This window comes from Poecile atricapillus, chromosome 1, assembly GCF_030490865.1.
Source record: "Poecile atricapillus isolate bPoeAtr1 chromosome 1, bPoeAtr1.hap1, whole genome shotgun sequence".
NCBI classification, from domain to species: domain Eukaryota; kingdom Metazoa; phylum Chordata; class Aves; order Passeriformes; family Paridae; genus Poecile; species Poecile atricapillus.
In genome coordinates, this window is record NC_081249.1 from 119,972,529 (window position 1) to 119,993,106 (window position 20,578).

The 20,578-nt window shown below is 39.0% G+C and overlaps 1 protein-coding gene across 3 annotated transcripts in view; it reads right to left on the reverse strand.

Moving 5' to 3' along the window:
• The window catches only part of SYT9 (synaptotagmin 9), a 63,389-nt gene that overhangs the window by 18,190 nt on the left and 24,621 nt on the right, over positions 1 to 20,578 (reverse strand). For all 3 annotated transcript variants that reach the window (XM_058830215.1, XM_058830206.1, XM_058830224.1), the window contains exons 2-3: positions 14,311 to 14,662; positions 11,728 to 12,274 (exon numbers count right to left, since the gene is read on the reverse strand). In XM_058830215.1, coding sequence (XP_058686198.1) covers positions 11,728 to 12,274; positions 14,311 to 14,662 — 899 coding nt within the window. The remainder of the gene's footprint in view (positions 1 to 11,727; positions 12,275 to 14,310; positions 14,663 to 20,578) is intronic.

Sequence of the window (20,578 nt, forward strand, 5' to 3'; positions counted from 1 at the left end):
TCTCATGGTCACTTTGATGCCTTCTCCAGTGTTCAGTTTAGTTGAATCAGTTCGATTAGTTTTGTAATTTAAATAATTTGGTGGTTTTAAGATGAAATCAAAGGTGTGAACTGGCTTGTCCTAAATTATGAGTGTACTTTAGAACTCTGTTAGTCTGATTTTGGGTACTTGATCTGATACCTTAAAAGGACCCAACTTCAATTTTTTGGAAGTATGATTTTGCAAGGATTTAGTGTAGTTATCTCTGACCATCCTGACTCAAAACTGCCAGAAAAGAAGGATCTGTGCCCTGATTTAGCACTGAAAGGTGTCCCAAAATAAGCAACTTTTGAGAAGAACAGGATGATGGGGATGAAAACAGTGAGCATCTAATTCTATAGATACATTTGTTTATAAAATATCTGTATTGTAACAAAAAAATATTACTGTTACAGATATGATAACAAACTTTATGTCCTTTTATGATAAAAAAAATTTTAAAAAAATTGTGTTGAATAAAGTGTTTTTCATGGCTTTCCCAAGAATGCTGGTGCTCCATACATTAAATAAAGTGAAGGATTTGGAAAAGGAGTTGGAAAATGAGAAATGATGCTGAACTACTGAAAGGAATGGGTTGGGGTGCTCACAGCAGAAACCTCAGGGGAAAATACTCTGTCTTCATTCGCTTAGGATGTCTGCAGCCAGACAGAAACTGAAGAAGCAGATGTCAAACTCAGGTTATTTCTGATGGAGAGATCTCTGTCTGCTTTCTGCAAAACCAAAGGTGATAACTCGCTCACATTTCAATTGTCAGATTTGAGGGGAGGAGGTGTCGGTTCAAATCTTTGCTGGGTAGGTCACTGCCAGGTGTTTCTTTTGCAAGAGGAATAAAAGGATGGTAATTTGCTTGTTCTTCAGTGTCTGGCTCAGGTTACCTGTTAACACAATTTCACTTGGTTCTTTGTTTACAAGATACTATTTCCAGACTACAGCAAGATGATGTGCATGAAATCTCAGCTTCAGTGGGAATCCTTTCCCTGACTTTACAGTAGAGTCAGGATCTAATCCTGAGCACTACTCGTTTCTACCTGCATATAAAGTGTTGTGGTCCCAACAGAGTGAAGTTCATAGTTAAATTAGCATTTACTGTAAGATTCTGTGCTCAGTGGAGTTGCAGATATTGAAAGGTTTTCATTATTTTAAAGTGATTCATTTCTTCCCGATGATCATAAATAACTCTCCAGGGTGCTTGAAACCAATGTCTACTGTTTTTTTCTAATCATTTTTGTACACACTTTTGTTTCACTTTACTGCATACATATTTATTTTATTGTTGGGATTATTCAGAAGAGTTATCATAATGCAGATCAGATGGTTGATTAAATCACAGCTGGCTTTTAAGAATACTTATAAAACCCCAGCATGCTTTTAAAGAGGAAAACACATACAGAGTTCAATGAATTCTGAAAACAGATGTACAAAGTACAGTATGGAGAATTGCTCTTTTGTTCTTTGGAGTTCACCTTCAAAGTGTTTCTCCTATTCACTGCTCCTTCCCAAATAATTTTACTGCAGGAAACAGGAGGAGATGTTAGGAGGAGCAATAACTTCAATTTCTGGGGATGTCAGTAATTGGTTGTCTGGCAAGCAAGGTGATGTTTCCTGATGTAGTGACAAACTGCTATTTCTTAGATGCCAGATTTACCCTAAATATCTGAGTGGGGGAATTTTTTTCCCCAAGAGCTCATATAATAGACTGTGAAAAGCTCCAGCTGTCAGTTGTTTCCTGCTTCTCTGCCCATCACAAGCAAGATCCCATCACTAGTCAGGAATCTTCTTCCAGATGGTGTACAGAGCTTTAATGTGAAGTTTGCCTGGTGAAGGGAGTGGAAAATGATTAAGCACTCACTAAGGTAAGAAGTAGCTTGTGACTCCTGTTTTCTTGAGTAAATAGAGCAAGGTGTTTAATCAAGCAATGAAGGGCCAGAAGGATGTAACTACACAAATCTCAAATGTCATGATAGCACAGACACTGCTAATGCATTCCCATCAGCTGGGCCTGTCACTTCTCCAGAGTACATGGTGTGAAATGCTCACTCTAAATCTCTGTCAGGGAGCCACAGGAAGGCTCAGACACTGCAAAAGCCTCTCTGCCTCATTTACCCCTGTGAATACTTCCAGTAACTTCAGCAAGACTACAAGAGTCATAATATCCACGATTTTAGAACTGGAGTGTGCACTGAGCGTGCATTGCCTTGTGAGAAGCAGTGCAGAATTCAGAGATTTGTGTGTCTGTCATTTAATCTTCCCCAGGCAAGCACAAAGCGATGCTGCCGTGGCCCGTTGGATTTTTTGCAGGAAACACCACATTTTTTATGCTGTTCCCGATACACATGTATTCAGAATGTTCTTTATTCTGAGAGAGAATTCTTTAGAGAAGAGAGCCGACATGACAGGAAATGTGAGCTAAAATGAAGTTCTCTGCTGCGGAGATGTAAACTCGGGGCTGATAAATCTCGATGGAAAAGCTTTCAGTCAGGTCCTCAGTTTTGCCACTGTTCCTTTAGCTCTGCTCTCAGAAAAACAGCTCACTTAGCATGAAAGAGTGATGCATTCCCAGCCCTCCTCCCCTGGATGGTTTGGCTGCCTGTTTTTCACCAGGTGAAGGAATGGAGGAGCAGAGCTGTGGATGTTTCTGTGATGCCCCAAGCAAGGTTCTCCACGGGGCCGTGGCTGAGCACTGAGAAGCTGCCACACACCTCCACGGCCACCCAGGCACAAACAGGGCCTCCACAATATCTGGAATTGTATTTCCCACAGCAGGACAGGATATTCTGAGTTGGAAGGAGCCCACAAGCATCACCCAGTGAGCAGCTCTTACAGGGACTGAGCCCTGCTCAGCACCATGCTCTGAGCAGCAGAGTTAACCCTGCCCTAAATCATAGGAAAAATGCTTTGTGGGTCCTTTGAAGTTTTCACTGTCGTTTATGGCAGTTCAAAGTTTCCTGGATGAGGAGAACAGCTAGAGAAGCTATAGATACATTTATAGATACATACTGTGGAAATAATATGTGTTTTTCCACAGGTCAGCTCCCTCTCCAGCTGCAGCTTCTAATGTTTTCCCCCTACAAAGGCAGTGGAGAGGTCTGAAGACAGTCCTGATGTGATTATTTAGCAAATGGTACAGCCTTACCTTAATTTTGGCAAGATCTATAATTTAATCTCATGTGATTATTTAGCAAATGGTACAGCCTTACCTTAATTTTGGCAAGATCTATAATTTAATCTCATGCCTCCTAGCACTAGTTACGATCCAGTAATTCCTCCTTTTGGTACAAATGAGTATTTAGTCTGCTGTTACAGATCCTGGAATCCTGAGAGGTTCAAGAGTGAGACAGCTGACATCCTCTAACAAGACTTTGAAGGGGGCCAGACAAATCTTTTGGTGAGAAGAGAGCCTGTGTGCAGTGGCACTTTCTCTGCTGTTTACCTAGAAAAAGATCTTCATCTAGAAAAGATGAAGTCAGGAGTGCAGCTTCCCAAATAGCTCTGCCATCCCTTGCCCCAACAACCAGGATATCCTGCTCCAGTTCAGGGCACAGTCACAGCGAATCCCCAAGGAAATTGTAACAGAAAAAGTCCATTTCCCCTTAAACAGAAGGGAAAATAACATGAGAGCTGGGTAAACAGACTGCACAGAGAGGGAACTGTAAAACTCTGAAATACCCTGTTTGGTGGAGAAAGATGCCTGATGGCTGTGATATCTAGTGGGGATTAAAGGCTAAAAATGGCTTGAGGCTTTTCACATAAGCACAGTATGTTCAGAGGGAAGAATACTTTCAAGTTTGGCTCCAAATATTGAAACTTAATTTAAAGAGTAGGATTTTGCAGAAATTTTGATAAATCCATAAGCTATTGAAATGCTTTTTGTGACCTCTGCTAGGGAAAAAAAAAAAAAAAAAAAAGACAGAGTAAGCATTCCCAAAACTGTTCAATAATTAAATACATGTTTGAAGCGAATTTTTTTTTCCCCCTGCCTGGCTAAATACATGTTTAAATTGAAAGTTATATAACCCTGTAGAAAAAAGGCTATGGCACAGTCTAATCCTGAATTATGTGCAGAATGGTTACAACCAAGATCCCTTTAATACAGCTATTTTAGTCTTAGTGCTGTGCAAATGCTCTTTGCTTGTCTTCAAGAATTGCTGCCTATGAATTGTAAAATACTGGAGCAGGATCTTTTTGGTATTTGCAGCTCCCACTGACAATTTTGGATGGTATAATTGAAGGACAGGCTTGGCTGACCGGGATCACATTTTGACTTTGGTTTATGTGCAGTCAATGTTGCTGTGAGCTTTTTCTCTCCCAGAACCTTCTTTGAGAGAGAATTCTGGGGGAAAAAAAAAGGATTGGCAGAGGAGGGTGAGAAGAAAGGAGAAGGGAGATGTGTAGAGACACTTTCACTAACAGGAAAGCAGGAATTTAGGATGGTGTCTGACCTTTCTCAGCATGCAGCTAATGTCTGGAAGAAAATATTCTCCATACACTGCTGCTGTTCTGGGGCTGTTGTACCAGGGAAATGTGGACTCAAGAAGATTCAGCACTCATGGGCAGGGAAGGTATCAGTTTAGAAAGCAGCATTCTAATTTCATAAGGAATCTTGAGTTATTTCCATTTGGAAGCAGAATACCCATCACTTGTCTTGAAACAATTTGCTTTCAAAATATTTTAAAATATAGTCATAGAAGGGCATTCCAAATGAGAAATCATAATATCTTATTTTGAAATTTCAGTTTTCTCAAAATACTAACTTCCAAATACCTTCTTTTCTACTGAATTTTTTAACTGGAATGATGCCATTTCCATTACACAACTTTTATTTTTATTATTTTGTTTCCTTTAGTTTCTTTTGTTTGCTTGGTTGGTGGTATGTATGGAGGGCTTTTTTTTGTAGAGAAATATCCATGCTGAAAAAGCTCCCTTGGAAATTCAGATGGCCACGCTCCCAGGCCCTGCAAACTTCACACATTGAATCCACACAGACACAATTCTGAATTATTATTTCCTTAAACCTGCTCCCAAACCCCCAGCAAATGGGAGCTGGAGCCTCAGTGATATCAGAGTGATAAACCATCCTGTTTCTGTGGAATTACCAGGCTGTTGGGAAATCCCTCACATGAAATATCTCCCCTGCTTTTAGAGCCAAGCTTGCAGTGCTTGTACCACTGTCTCGGGACCAAGAGAACAAAAATTCCTTATCAAACCACTACATTTGACTTTTTTTATAAACTCCTGACCCTTCCCAAGTTCTGTTGTTTGTTATTCTCACCATGAGCCAGCTGCTCCAGCAGAATTAGGCATTTGTTGCCTCTAATTTTCTGCAAACCTGTTAGAATTTTCTCTCTGCCCTGTGTGGTTGCACATAACCGTGCCCATCCTTTGGTCAGCCATGCTGAGTGCTGGCTCTTGATCATTTAAATGGATGGCATTCCTGACAAACCTTCTCCTACAAAACAATTATTACATTTGCAAAGAAGAAAACCCCAAAAGACAAAAGGAAAAGCCCAGTTTTGAAAATGAATGCATTTAAATAGTAAATTTAAATAGTAGAAAGGTATTTAAAAAGGAAAACACTGGCTGCAGCTGTTCTCTGCTGTACACTGAGTACTATACCTGTTGTGCTGAAGCCTAATTAATTTCTATTTCATCCTCACTGTGGTGACCCTCAGGAACTGGATGGATTAAAGATCTATGACTTTCCAGCACCTTTTGGCTATGAAATTATTCATTACACATGCACTTTCATTTTTTTCTGTACAGTTGATTAAGAATAGACAGAAAAAACCATGCAACAAAAGGTGACCTTGTGACTCAGGAGAAGATGAATATTCACTGATCTGCCTCTCAAAGGCAATTATGCTTTCTGGTTTAGAGTTTTTTGAGTACTTCTGGTTTTGATTGTGTTTTGCTGGTTTTTTTTAAATTATTATTATTTTTATTTTAATTTTTAAACAAATTCATTAAACGAGATGAATCCTATCCCTTGTGTTTACTGCCTTAAAATCACCATGGAATAGCTGCTGTTGCTGCCAAACTTTTGCCATGTTTTAAAACAAGATTCATGGGTTTGCAAATCTGTCTCTTCGAAAGAGACTTGCATTTGCAAATCAATTAAATAGGTACATCTTCACAACCATAACTAAAGCCTAAAGAAACAGAGCACCAGGTTCATATAGGATAGGTTTTCTATATTAAAAAAAGAAAATAAAAAACTAATAGAAATAATAAAAAATAAAATAATAAATATAAAGAATAAATAAAAAGAATAAATAAAATAATAAAAAATAACATAAAATAAAAATAATAAATTAAATTAAAAATAAAAAATAAATAATAGAAATAATAAAAATTAAAATAATAAATAAAAAGAATAAATAAAAATAAGTAATAATGAAATAAAGTAAAATAAAAATAATTAATTAAATAATAAAAATAAAATATAAAAATAATAAATAAATAAAAATAGCAATAAAGTAAAATAAAAATAATAAATGAAATAATAAAAAATAAAATAATAAATAAAATAATAAAATACAATAATAAATAAAATTATACAATAAAACAATAATAAAATAATAAAATAATAAATAAAATAATACAATAATAAAAATCCCCTTTTTTTTCCTTTTTTCTGATACACAAAAAAGGTAGATATGGCACTTGACATTGAGGGGTTGGATTTGATTCATAAACAGAGACAGAGACTTGGTTTGTTTCTGCTCCTCCTCAAACTCCAAAATTTTGTTAACCACTGTAAATATTTTAAAGGCTTTTCTGAGCTCAATGCCATCGCTTCTCCAAACCCTGTGAGTTGCCAGAACAGGGATTTCAGAAGCACTAGCTAAAACATCTTGACAAGCTAACCATTTTTCAGAAGTGGAGTAGGTGGGCTCAGCTCCAGAGCCTGCACGCTGTCGAGGGAGATGAAGCAGAGGGAGCAGAGCGGATTAACGCCGGTGCCAGGGATCCGCACATCCCGGACCTGCTCTCATCCCTGCCACAGCAGCGCCGTGTCCTGAGCCAGCCTTCTCTGGCTGAGCCCCACAATCTCCCTGTTCCTTTCAAACAATGTGTGTTTTCCTCCAGCTCTGAGGGTTTCAGCTCAGCTTTATGACCTGCACCTATTCAGGAGCGTTTGGCAGATCCTCTCAGCAGGAACGGACCTGAGCAACGCAGCCTTTGAGGAAGTTGTTTTCAGTTCAGTCAGATTTCTCTGTTTTGTGTTTTTATTATGCTTTCCATGAACTGACTGAAAAAAATTAGCCTATTTTCATCTCTCTTCCACACGTTCTGTGGTTGGCATGAACATCTCCCAAACAGGGAACTTGAAACTTCCTTCTGGTGATGTTATGATTCCAGCTGCATCTCACTTACACAACATAAATGCCTAAAAATACAAATTCTCAAATCTTTCTTGCTCTGGCAAACTCAAGAACAACAGCAGTGAACAATTAGCATTTTCAGAATGCAGAATTTCAAATACTTACAGTCACCCTGATTTTTAACTCTCTCCTTGTCAAAACACTAACATGCATTTCAACATGCATTTTAAATTAATTATTTTGTCTTCAATATGTTTTTACCTCCTGAATCTGTGCAAAAGGAATTCAGCATTATCTGACACACTGTTGTATTTTTGACCCAGGCCCTAACAGAGCTTGAAGATTCTTACAAACAGACAAAATCAATTTCTTAGCTTTGAAATTTCTGGCATATTGTGGTTCTTTCTGAATGTGAAAATGAACAACTTGATATACAGCTCATGTCCATTCATAGCTTTGAACTATCCATAACTCTCTTTTGGGTTTTAGTAAACACATTCCTTAAAGTCTGTGGCATGTTACTTCTCCAATTTTATCTGTATTGCCCTGGGTCTTGTTCCTGTACTCTCCTCTCTCTTAGATTCAGAAATATTTCCCTATATTTCCATTTCCTTTTGCACCTTGATCTCTTGAGAGAAAGCTGCCAATGGGGTGTTAGGAACACAATTTTTTTTTGAGTGTATATGTGAACTTAAACACTCTGAAGAAAGAGCAGTTTTTGTTGTTCCATGCCTAGATATTAAACATAATTATATTTAGATATTAAACATAACTATATTTGACAACTGCAAAGAGCATCAGTGGCAGAAGTTATTACACTCTAAGACCAGAGCCACAAATCTGCCTGCTAAAAGCACTTCCTTACTCCAGTTATCCCCTTCATCTGAGTTGAGAAAACTCCCCAAGGAAGTTCACCTGCTTCTCAAGTGCTGAGCACATGGAGAATCCCAAGAGGCAGGATGAAGCAGAGCTGCATTTCCAGCTGGCAGGAACGTTCTCTGTGCCCTGCATGGGCCTAGTGATGTTTAACAAGCAATTCTTGACAAAGGATTTTCCTTCCCAGGGGCTCAGCAGGTTATGTAAGAGGATACTTGGCACCTTCTGAAAGAGAAGGTTTTCCTTTATCCAAAACAGACTTTCCTGTTTTATATCTGACACCTTCTTCTTTCATGGTTTTCCATTTTATCTTGTGACAAAGCCGTGTGTTTTAGCTTGAGCCCATCTGAGTCTGAAGATGGCAACCAAGGAAATATCAACCACTTGTTTTTCCTCTTCAAACAAGCCATCAGTTCATGAACAAATGCATCCAAAAACCCCCACCCCAAGCCCTGATTATGTTTTAGATGCTACTAAAAAAAACATGCCAACAAGAGAAATCCAGGCTAAAAATAAAAAATAAAAATAATAATTAAAAAGTATCTTTTCCTCTTGATAAGCCAGAAACCAGTTGTAATATGACTGGTAGATATTAAAAAAAAAGCAAAAAAAAAAAGCTTATCTAGTTCACTTCATGCTCATGCTAAAGTTGATACACCTAATTATTTCTACCATTATTATACAACCCACTGCTGCTTTTTATCTGCTTGAAAAAAGTGTCAGTGTTACAGGAGAGAGATTTTTATGCTCAGAGGACCTGGGATTAGAAAAACAGTCATTTTGATATTGGAGATTCATCTTTGGCACCAGACTGCTTTTAGCACATAAAGAAGTGTTTATGCTGACTTGTGTCCGTGTTATGAAATAATTTCAAACTCTGGGATGGTAGCAGATGTTGTAGTCCAAAGAATGAAAACTGCTGGTTAAGGATAAAAAAATCTTCCAGTGTTATTAAAAAACAGAAGAAAGCACATGCCATAATAGGTCAGTTAATGGCATTGTTTGCAGTAAAGCTGACATTTCAGGCATAATCTGCAGTGCCCATTTGAAGTAGGACATTTTGCTGGGCAGAGAAGGATTTGATACATTCTTTTATATTGCTGTGTCAAATTGGATTAGAACATAATAAAATGGAGAATGTAAAATAAAGGCCTTTGGGCTGGCTGGTGAGGCAGTGTAATAAGATGCACAAGGAATTAAAATGAACTGTACTCTTCAGAAGTATGACAAACTTGTCATGTGGAGTTTGTGTGGAGCTTCCCTTCTTGTCATTCATTTCCTAGGTTTCCCCTTCCTGTGTGCACTTTTTGTTGACCTACATAAAGTGAATTCCCTTCAGTGACTTTGCCCAGCATTTTTCTGTTCCTTAATTATTATTTGAAACAAGACGACGCTCAAATATGAATTATTGAAAACCTGTTACAGTTGACACAGTTTTGATTTCCAACCTTAAACTGCCCAACGGGGCTCAAAACTTTGCCAACATTTCTTTCTGAGTTTCACTAATGCTCACAGAGTAGCCCTGGATGAGGATCCAGCTTCTGCTGTCAGGCTGAGAGATATCTCAGCTGTACAGACAAGAGAAGAGGCTGAAACTTGGTTTCTTTAATGATGCATGGAGTATTTCTCATAACTTCACAGAATGAATTCTAACCTTTGAAGTTCTGGAAATGTGAATTGGTAAGCCACACTTTCATTTATCTGATACTCTTATCTCAGAAGTCACATTACCCAAAATGGGATGTGTCTCCTCTGCACCATGAGTCACCTGCTTTGAAAAGGCCTCTGGTAGCTGGAGAGGCAGTGACAAGGCTGGGTGGCAGTTTGTGTGCTCTGTTTGGATAAACAGGGTTACACTTCATGGGAGAATTGGTATCAGGAGGAATTAATAAATGACTCAAGTCCTGAATTTCATTTCAGATATTACAGAAAATCTGAATACAAATGATATGTATCCATATCACTTCTGAAATTTGGAAGAATTGATTCAAAAGAAAATACCAGAGTCAATCTTTTGCCTAAGTTAAAGCAGGGAAAAAGGACCCCTTCATACCAAAGCAGCCCCAGCGTGCATGCACATTCAGCTTTCAGCTGACTGTAAAAAATGAAGTTGATCTTTGGACACTTAATGCTGTATGAAGGCAGCCTTTCACTTGGAATAACTGTCAGCTGCTCTGTCACATCCTTACTTTTCCCTTGCAGCTGAAAAGCAGTAACTTCTGCCACAAAAGCCAGGTTTGTCCTCCCTGACACCAAGTGTCCCTGCCCCTGCCTGTACCCTGAGTGAGGCACTGCTTGTGCTGCTGCTGCACTTCCATCCTCGTGTGGGACAGGATTGTGCAGAGAATTCACCTTAAAACTAGGAAAATATCCATTTTCATAAAGAATTTTCCAAGGGAAAAAAATATAAATAAAATTAATCATTTTGGTGTATAATACGGGCATGTTACCAGACCACAGAGGTATAAGGTGAGGGTCTGAATTCAGGCAAGTTATTTGTCTCAGAACATCCTTTACCTTTCAATGACTTCTCATTCTCAGCTAAGCAGATGCTTCAGCACTTTCCTGAACTGAGGTCTAGCAAACTTACCCTTTGATCTTACTGCTAATGATGTCTGGTTGATTTGACTTTAAAATGTGCACTCCACTGGAGTATGGTTTGACATAGCAAATGAAATATTTACTGACACTTGGCACCGGTGCCTTCACCCCTGTGGATTTCTGTAATGGATCATTCCCACTGAAGGTCTGTCCTCCTGAGGTGGGATTCATCTCTAATGGCATTACAAGGCTCCTGCTCTGAGTAGAAAGCTCCTTCTCTTTTGGAAGCAATTTCCATGATTTTATACCTAATCACTGTTTGGATTCCTGCACAGAAGTTGCTAACAGATAACTGAAATACAGACTGCTAAAATACATTCCTCATTTCCCTGGGAACACAGCAAAGACAAAGAAAGAGTTAAAGCAATTCAGTGTGTTTCACTCTCTCATGGAGCAGCATTGTCTGAACTCTGTTTGGCTGGATTATAGCTGTGGGCTTTTCTGACTTTATGAGAATAGTCTTTTGAAGAACTGAAGATCGCTACATAAGAAATGTTGAATCTGCAGTTCTGGCTGATTAGCGTGCTGTAACTTACATAAAAAATCATGCAAAACAGGAAGACAGGCAAAATAAGAAAAGCAATATTTCCTTAAGTAAATTTCAGATTAAGTAAGATTAAAACATTCTCCAGCGTTTCTGCCCTATCAGCAGAGCAATGACTAAACCCACTGTCTCCACATAAAACATTCTTTAATATAACCAAAGAACAAGAAATGAGGACTGAAAATGTATTGTCAATTTCCCTGGATTAAGGTCAAAGCTTGAGAAAGTGAGAGGATAGAGTATTTTCCTTCACAAATTCAACAGACAATTTCAGTTATAATCAGATTAGGGAAATAAAGTCAGAAACAAATAAAATTCAAAAAGAAAAAAAAATATAATACTTACATTGGTGACATATTCAATATCCTTCCAAATATTACATTCCCTGGGAAAATCTGCCAAATCTAAAAAATTATCCACTACCACTTGGCCAATCAAGTCGTGCCTGGAGAATCTGTCAAAGTCATACACAGAGAAATGGAGTTTCCTCGCGTTGAGATCATTGTATGGGACAGTAAATAAAAAAACTTCATCAAACACTGGATTTAGGGTCTTTCTGTGCACTTTAGTCTGGTGTTTTGTTTTCCTGTCGGGGAGCAGATAGATCTTCACGTACGGATCTGAAGTTCCAGAGAAGTCCTTTGCCGGCAGGTTGACGGCCTTGTGAATCTTCACAATCAGCTGCTCTAAATCACAGTCATACTTGAGGATGAAGTTGAGTTTTCCACAGGCCTTGCTGTTGCTCCTGCGCCCGTCGTCCGTGTCCAGCGACCGCTGCTTGTACAGCTCCGGCTTGATGCGGCCGATGCCCGTCAGCTGCTCCTGCTTCTGAACCTGCTGGATGTTGAAGTCAGGGTTGGACAGGTTGAGCTGTCTCCGGAGTGAATTGTGCCTTAAAGTGAAAAGGAAAGAGTTGAAACAGGCTGTGCACGCACACCCAAGATCCTGCTGGCACCTGGCGCGTTTCCGCGACGCGCGGCGGGGCCGGGTGTTTAACATAAACCGTGAGACCCAACGTTCTGAGAGCCCACCTTCAGCACCACACTGCTAATGTCACGTCATTTTCTGCTCCCACGTCCCAAGCTGGGCTGAAATGGTTTGCTGACCACCCCAACAATCGTTTTCCTTTTTTCTCTCCCACCTGATGTAATAAACTCTGTGGCACTTTGGCTGCAAAGCTCCTCTACTTTCATTAGCTGAGGATAAGAAGCTGCTTTTAGCTTTGGTCCAGTGAAATTTAATAATTCACGCTTACTGTGACTGAAATTTCTCCCTCCTGGATGGTAACAAAAATCAAATTTGCAATTCCTGTTGAGGTGGGGAGATGTGGATGTTGGATTAGGCAAAACCCTAATCTTCTATGACTTCCATTTTATTGTCCTATTTCTATGCAGCCATCACTCTGTGCATTGGAGCACCAGGAGCTCAGGTTGAACACAGAAAAATCACGTGTAAAATGCCTGCACAGGATTAATCTAAAGCTATTTATATTGAATGTAATCAGCAATAGCTCCTCTGCTATAATTGTTCATTCATTCCTGGTAAATATCTGTTTACCCATGCTTAAAGCAGGAACAGCCTCTTATGTGCTATTCTAATTTTTTTTTCCTCTTGTTGTATAATAAATACATAATCTTATGGCTCTCCATTAGTCATTTCCAGGATAAAATATTATCATGTCACCAAAGAGAAAAAATAAAATTCAGCCCTTAAGCTCCTCATGGCAGTGAGAGGTGCAGAATATCCTGTGGAGGAATAAAAAGAAGAGGCTTGCAAAGAGCCACTGGGCTAGTGCTGTACCTTCTCCCACTGAAGTGCCTCTGCTTTGACTCAGATATTTCCTGGCTCTTCACATGCTGATCCTTATTCTTGCTGTATAAAAAATAATCCTTTTATCACCTGCCCCTGCACAAACTCTCAGCCTCCCCCTCTTCTCTCCCCTCCTGTACTGGTTCTCCAGCTCCCCCGGACACTTCACTGACTCCTGTTCAGCCACTCTTCACCCCACAGCCATGACTGTGGCTAAAATCTACGATTTTTTAATCCTGTTTCTAGCTCTTGCAAGAGTTGCATTAGCTTGCCCTACTTTTCTTTTTGGAAGAATCTTTGAGGAGATATTACTGAGTGTTCAGCACCAGTGCTAAGTGCAAATGAATATGCTTTACAAGCTAAATCTAGGCTGTCCTGGTGCTTTTAAGGGACGCAGGGCTCTGTGTTATCCAGCTCCTGAGGGAAAAGCAACGATGAGACAGTAGTTGTGATGCCTTAGGATTTCAGCTTTTATATTTTCCATGTATTTGCAGTCCTGCAATTCTTTAGTGTCTACCTCTAAACTCCATATAGAGTGTTAGCTGCTGTTCTCCCAGTTTGGTCAGACAGAACAATTCCCCTCCAGGCCTGGGAATCCAGGACACCTCACTGTCTCAGGCCCTGGGAAATGCAAACAAAAGTGAGTTGGAGGGAGCAAATTTGTGGTAAATGACTTCATTACCTGAAGCTGTAATTGGAAGATTAATCCCCAATATGCAAATGGACCAAACTTACTCAAACAAACTCACCAAAGTGTGAAAACCTGTGACCCATGGTCAATTTTTTTGGGTGTAGCCCCTGGGGGGGAGGGCTTTGTCTGCCCAAAATGTACCTGAAGGCTCTTCAATAAATAGACATGGTTTTTATTCCCTTAGTTTTGCCTGGCCTCTGTTTTTAGGCAGTCCCAACAAGGCATCAGTTGGGAGAAGAATGGAATAGGATTGTGATGCTGTCACTTCAACCTACAAGGTTTGTGCACCTCAGTGAATAACTTTTGTATATTTAACATTTTTTTTAAAAGGAACATGGCTAGAAGATGATATATATATCTCTTAGATCAGCGTGCCGTGCTTTTTGGCCCATATTCATGAGTAACGGAGAGAAATGGGAGTTACTGACCGGTCAGACGAGGTGGGCTCGGTGATCTGGCGCTGCATCCGCACATTGGGCACGCAGTTCTCCTTGGTGCCCGCCTGTGTGTCCAGCGGGAGGTCAGGGGAGGTGTGGCTGATCTTCATGGAGGCCTCGGGGAAGGTGGCGGGCTGCCCCAGGTAATCCTCGCTGTAGTCGCGGTCATTGGCATCCGCGTCCGCGTAGTGCAGCGGCTCCTGCTTGCTGTCCTTGTTCCCAAAGGGCAAGCCCCGCTCCCGCCAGGGGATCCAGCACAGCTTCCAGGACACGAACAGGGACACGCCGAACAGGGCCAGGCCACAGGCAGTGACAACCAGGGACAGCAAGCTGATGGAGATATCTGCAAAGGAGAGAAGCGCGTCCGTGTCACACCTCGGCGCTCGCTGGAGCTCGGCATCTCCGGAGCGCCGGTGCGCGAGGCAAACGCCTCTGGATTCCAAATTAAATTCTGCTCCCTGAAACAGCCATAAAATACAAACTTATTAAAAGTTCAGGTCTCTTTCCCCACCAAGGGAAAAGAAAAACTTTGGAATTCAGCATAAGACTTGGGCCTAGCGTATAATTTCCCTCCAAAAGCGGGGTGGGGTGAAAGGTGAAAATGTGAAAAGGGTTCTTCTAAATGTGAAAAGAGCTCTTCTAAATGTGAAAAGGCTTGTTCACTTGCTCACTCAACTTCCTATTAATGACAGAGCCGTGCCTGCAGCACATGTTGTCTTTTTTTTTGCTTTTTCATTTCATGTAGTGCAGTTTCCTCCACCTGTTTTAACAGTTCTTACTAGCTTCTCTTCCAGAGCCTGTATTGGGCTTAAACACCAAGAAAATATGCACACAAGCACCTCTGTGACATGATTTTTTTAGGTATTTCACTGATGTATCTTGGTTTGTTATTTTAATTCCATTCCATCTAACTTTAGACTCATTTCTATCTTTGTAAATTATTTTTGACTGTCAATGCATGGCTTGCTCTTCGTAATTTAATTAGGACACAAATATCTCTTCAAAACTGAGTTTTTTCTGGTTTTTTTTAGCTCCAAAGTCTCTTCCTTTTCTTTTTCCATATTTCTGGTACAAAAAGGAACGTGGAGATGAGTTTTCTGTTGTTTTTCCCCACATTCCCAGCATTATCGTACTCCATCAACACAAATAAGTTACAACTGGGAGTGGGTTTTGCTCTGTTTTGCTTTAAATTGCACGTTAGGAAAATGACTCAGTGGAACAGCTGTTTTTGTGGTTACAGTGTTTTTGAAATGAATCTCTCTGTGGATTACACAATACATCATGCCTTAAACACAATTAGTGAGGATTCTATTTTACTGCCTTAAATTATAAACACAAGCTGATCAAAGCAATTTTTCACACTGTGTGTAGGTTCAGAGTGTCAGGCTGCATCTCTCTAAGCAAACAGCTAGCCTGAATTCTCAAAGGATGGCAGAAGGTTGAAATGTACTGCTTCTACAAAGACAATTATTTAAAAATGACAATTCAGATGAAACAGCCCCAGTTCATCCCAAAATAAAAAAAAAAAACCAAACATTTTTCTTAAAAAAGTGGTAAAGTCAATACCTTCTGCCCCTACTGTGAGTCTCATTCTCACCAGCCAGACAGATTAAATTTCCACAGTGGGGGGAGTGACACTGCAATCCATTTCACACAGGAGCTGTCCACTTTATTTTGCATGCTGCAATCCAATTTCAAACAATTTTAGCCAGCATGGCCCTTTCTGTCCTTCTCCAAGTCATATGAAGACAAAGCTCATTAGCAGTGGGGACAGCACAGCAGCTGCTTGGAACTACAGCAAAGAGTTTTTCAGAGCTGAAATTAATTAAAGAAATTCCTCCCATGCATAAAAGGGAATCTGGGAGAGAGCAGAATGGTAGCTCTTGATAATTTTTGAATATTTATTGGTAAACAAGTCTGGCAGTGGAGGCAGAGCACAACCTCTTTTTGATTAAAAAGCTGAGGATCAAGGATGCAGAAGTGAAAGAAGGCCTTTAGAATAAAGCAATTTGTCTTGCATTCCCTGGAGAAGAAGCAAGAAATACATCAGAGGTCTGCAAAAAGGCCATTTCTTTCAAAAAACTGATTCAAGTAAATGGCCCAACACTGAAAAAAATGAGAAATCTGGAGTTATCAGAAGCAGCCAGAAGATTACAAGGTGAGAACAGACGACTGCCCAACGATAAGGGCTTGTGAATATGAAGGTGAGGAACAATTTGAAAAGCAGACCAGCAGTCCCCTAGCCTACCTTGAAGATGAGAGGAAGTTTTCTAGAGAGCAAACACCGTGAGAAAAAACACGTGAGGACAACATGAACAGTTTTTCAGCTGGAGAGTTTGGGGGGCTTTAATGACATATGTAACATCATTATCTCACAGCTTGCTGCAGAGAAGCTGGGCAGTAAACTGCAGGTCACAGCATGAGAGGGGAGTGTTTATCCATCAGCTCCATTTCATTTCTTCCTGACTCCTTTGTGTCAGGGAGAAGGTTTTGTATGAAATTTTTTGTTTCTGTGGGTGGAAAAGGAGCCATCATAAGTATCTGTCTTGCTTCTGTGAAAGACAGTAGACTAAAGGGTAGTGCTCTAAGCTTTTCCCTTCCATCAGACAGTAATTTTCACATCCTGCATGCCTGGCTGGCAATTTTCAACGAAGGTGCAGATCCATTGTGAATAGCTGAGGTGAGCACAGTCCCACGTGAAGAGATTTTTGGCTGCTTTTCCATTAGCCACTTGTACTGTTACACACTGTATTTTCTGTACAATTTTTACTCCATCTTTCCAGATGTCTCAGTTTTTCTAAGCCTGTTTATCTGTATTCTCCTGTGGTAGCAGTACTCATCTGATGCCAGTGATTTCCTCTGCTTTGTAATGAGAGCAGGGTAAGTCTTTACTTTTTTGTCCTCACAGAAATGAGATCTGCAGCACAGAAAGTGTTCCCCAGAAATCCAGCTGCTTCTAAATTCCCTCTGTGAATGCCATGACACCAACCAAGCATCTTGCTATGAACCCAAGTCAAAATTTCCCAATTCTACTTTTGTCATCATGGCTGCACTAAGAGCAGAGCTCCCAAATCCCAGCTGATGCTGGACAATGTGTTCCCCACTAGCAAAGGAGGCCCTTGGACAGAAAACAAGAGGAAAGACCTTCAGGGTGGCCCTTGATTAAACATCCTTGAGGTTTGGTAGCTGCCTCTAATTCTTTGTCTACTGAGACCATGATACCATTGTTAGAGGACTCAGGAGGCACTGCCGTTCCTTCCATGCAGCTCCAACAGCCAGGAATTCAGCTCTGGTTTCCAGGAAGAACACAGGCTTTCTGAACATCTTGCTCATGGCATTGTCTTACAGATATTCTGATGAAATAATCAGTTTTCCACCCAATTTCAATGTCTCAATCCCTTTCACTCTACTATGCTTATCAAAATAATTTTTTCTGGTGTTTTTATTTTTTTTGTTTGATTTTTTTTGTTGTTCTGGTGGGTTTTTTTTATTTGTTGGTTTTTTGGTTTTGTTTTGTTTTTTGGTAGCAATCACAAGGTTAAAAATGATATGGAAATTGCAAGTGAAATGGAGTTTTCTACCTGTGGATCACAGGTTTTGTTACCATAAACTGGAGAGATGAGCATGGCCCTTCTGTCTGTGACAGGTCTTATTACAATCAGTGAGATAAAAAAAACCCTCAGGCCTTTTATCAAAAAGACTCAGTTTGGTCATTGCTGAATTTGGAATATTTTTACATTTTTTTACTTCCATTTTAAAGTAGATCTGTTACACAGAGAAGAAAAATCCCACTTTTTATGTCAAGAGACTGTATGATAGGAATATAAATTATCTTGTCTTTGGATTCTCCTATTAAAGAGAATCACAGAACCTTTGGGGAACGGACTCTTCAGATAATTTAGTTCAACACTTTGCCCAAGCAATGTCTCCTCACATAGAATATACCCAGATGAAATTTCTCCAAGGATGGAAACCTCCCCAACCTCTGTGGGCAACCTATTGCAATGTTTGAGAACCACCAAGCAGGTTAAGAGCATAATGTTACTTTGGTAGGGATAAAATATCAAGTGGGGAGCACTTTTTAAATCACAATAACCAAAATTCCAGTAAAGTTGTAAGATATAACTGCACTTCGTAGATTAGCCAATAAAAAAGGAAAGAAAATTATGCTTCTATTTACATTTCAAATTATTTTAGTATGGATCCATTGAACAAAAACTTTTATACTGACTTTGAATAAAATCATAGATTGTTTTAGAAGAATTTGAATTGTCTTGAACTTTTACATACATGTTGCATGAGAGCTGTTCAGTATGGGGGGCTGTAAGAGCACAGACAAATGTATAATGATTCCATTCAAATACTGACAGTACCACATTGCAGGTGATTTGTTTTTTCTGAAATAAATGGTTGTGCTTTATCCTCTGAAACCCTGATGCTGAAAAGTCTCACCAAAAAATTAGATAGAAAAAATAACAGAAATGAGGTGGCTTTGTCTTTTCACATCTGAAACAAGAAGTACCTTTTTTTTTTTCCCCTTTTTGTACTTACAAAGTTATAATTTGGATTGCTAAATTTTATACAAAATAAAATATCTAAATGAGCCAACAATTCTCAATAGCTAACACAGATCAATTTATGTGTCTAGACATGGAACTAAAGTTATGAAGTCAAAAAGCACAAATTATACTCTTTGGATTCATCTGACTCCAAAAGATTCAAGTAAGACCCAACATATGATAAAAAAGAAATAACTGAACTGGGAATTTCTCATCAGTCAGGCACAGAGAAGGAACTGCTGACCAAAAATGTAATTATTTAGACAATCAAGTTGATGGTTGCCTGGATGTGCCTGGTGTTCTACCAAATGAACTCCCCTCCTGACAAACTGGCTGTCATTTGGTTTAACTTGAGGCTTAATGAGTTCTACTAGAAATCCTAAGTGGGAGAGTTCTTTCACACATTTTTATCTTGTAAAAGAAGCTTTCTTCTCTGTGCTGATTTACTCTCCTGTTCTTATTAAAATGACTATTCCAATATTCCAGCATTACTGTAATACACAGTAGAGATGTTGGGTGAAGTTTGGCTAACGAGTGATGAAACAAATCTCAGCAATTCAACAGCTTGCAATACAGATATTTTTAGTCCATGAGAAGCAATCTTTCCCTATTTATACACAACAAATTTCAAATTAAAAAAAAGGTTAATATTTCTTTTTTCTGAATAATCTTATTACTAGACTATAGGATACATTGGGACAGACCAATCTTTGTGAATATGGCTCTGTCTAAATTCAGCTGAAATTTCAAGCTGTCATTTCCTGAGGGGGGAAAAATAATCCTACTTTCATTACTTTTTTATTGTTTGGGGGGTAGATTTTAAGGAATATATTTATACTATATTTATATATTATATTTATATATTATATTACATTATATATTATATTATATTATATTATATTATATTATATTATATTATATTATATTATATTATATTATATTATATTATATTATATTATATTATATTATATTATATCATATCATATCATATCATATCATATCATATCATATCATATCATATCATATCATATTACATCATATTATATCATATCATATCATATCATATCATATCAAGTCTTATTTATATATTATCTTTTAAGGAATATATTTAGAAGTTTCTTAAAAAACAATGAAAACATTCAGTGCCCACTGCTTAAATCCTAGCTGTGCTTTTGACAATCTAAATTGTTTTTCCTTTGTGCAAATACATCTAAGAGTCTAAGTTTTCCAGAGAGAAAGTGTAGGATCAAGTACCTGAAGCAGCTTTATCCTGTAGTTTCCTCTGTGCTTCACAAGTTTTCCTTAATTAACATAACTGGCACTTGTTCAGGATGGAAGGTGTCCCTTGGCAAAGACTCCTGGGACAGAGGAATAATTCTCAGCTAATGTATTCTTCTCTGAAATGCTGTTAATTATCCTTAATACTGTGTTTAGAAACCTTCAGTGCAATTCTTTAAAGGAAGGCCAAGAAAGAGGCCAAGAAAACCAAGGGAATGAATCTGAAATTCTATTCATTTTATAACACATGCATGCTCCAACTGCGTCTCACCCTGAAATCTGCGTGTGTGGATCAACAAAACCGGCCTAAATGAGATCAGTGTCAGGGCTTCACATGGTAGGAACATTCTCCATGCCCTGAAAATGTATTTGAAGCTGGGTCTCACTGGTATTTGAGGCTGTTATTAGCTTTTAGTGATTTT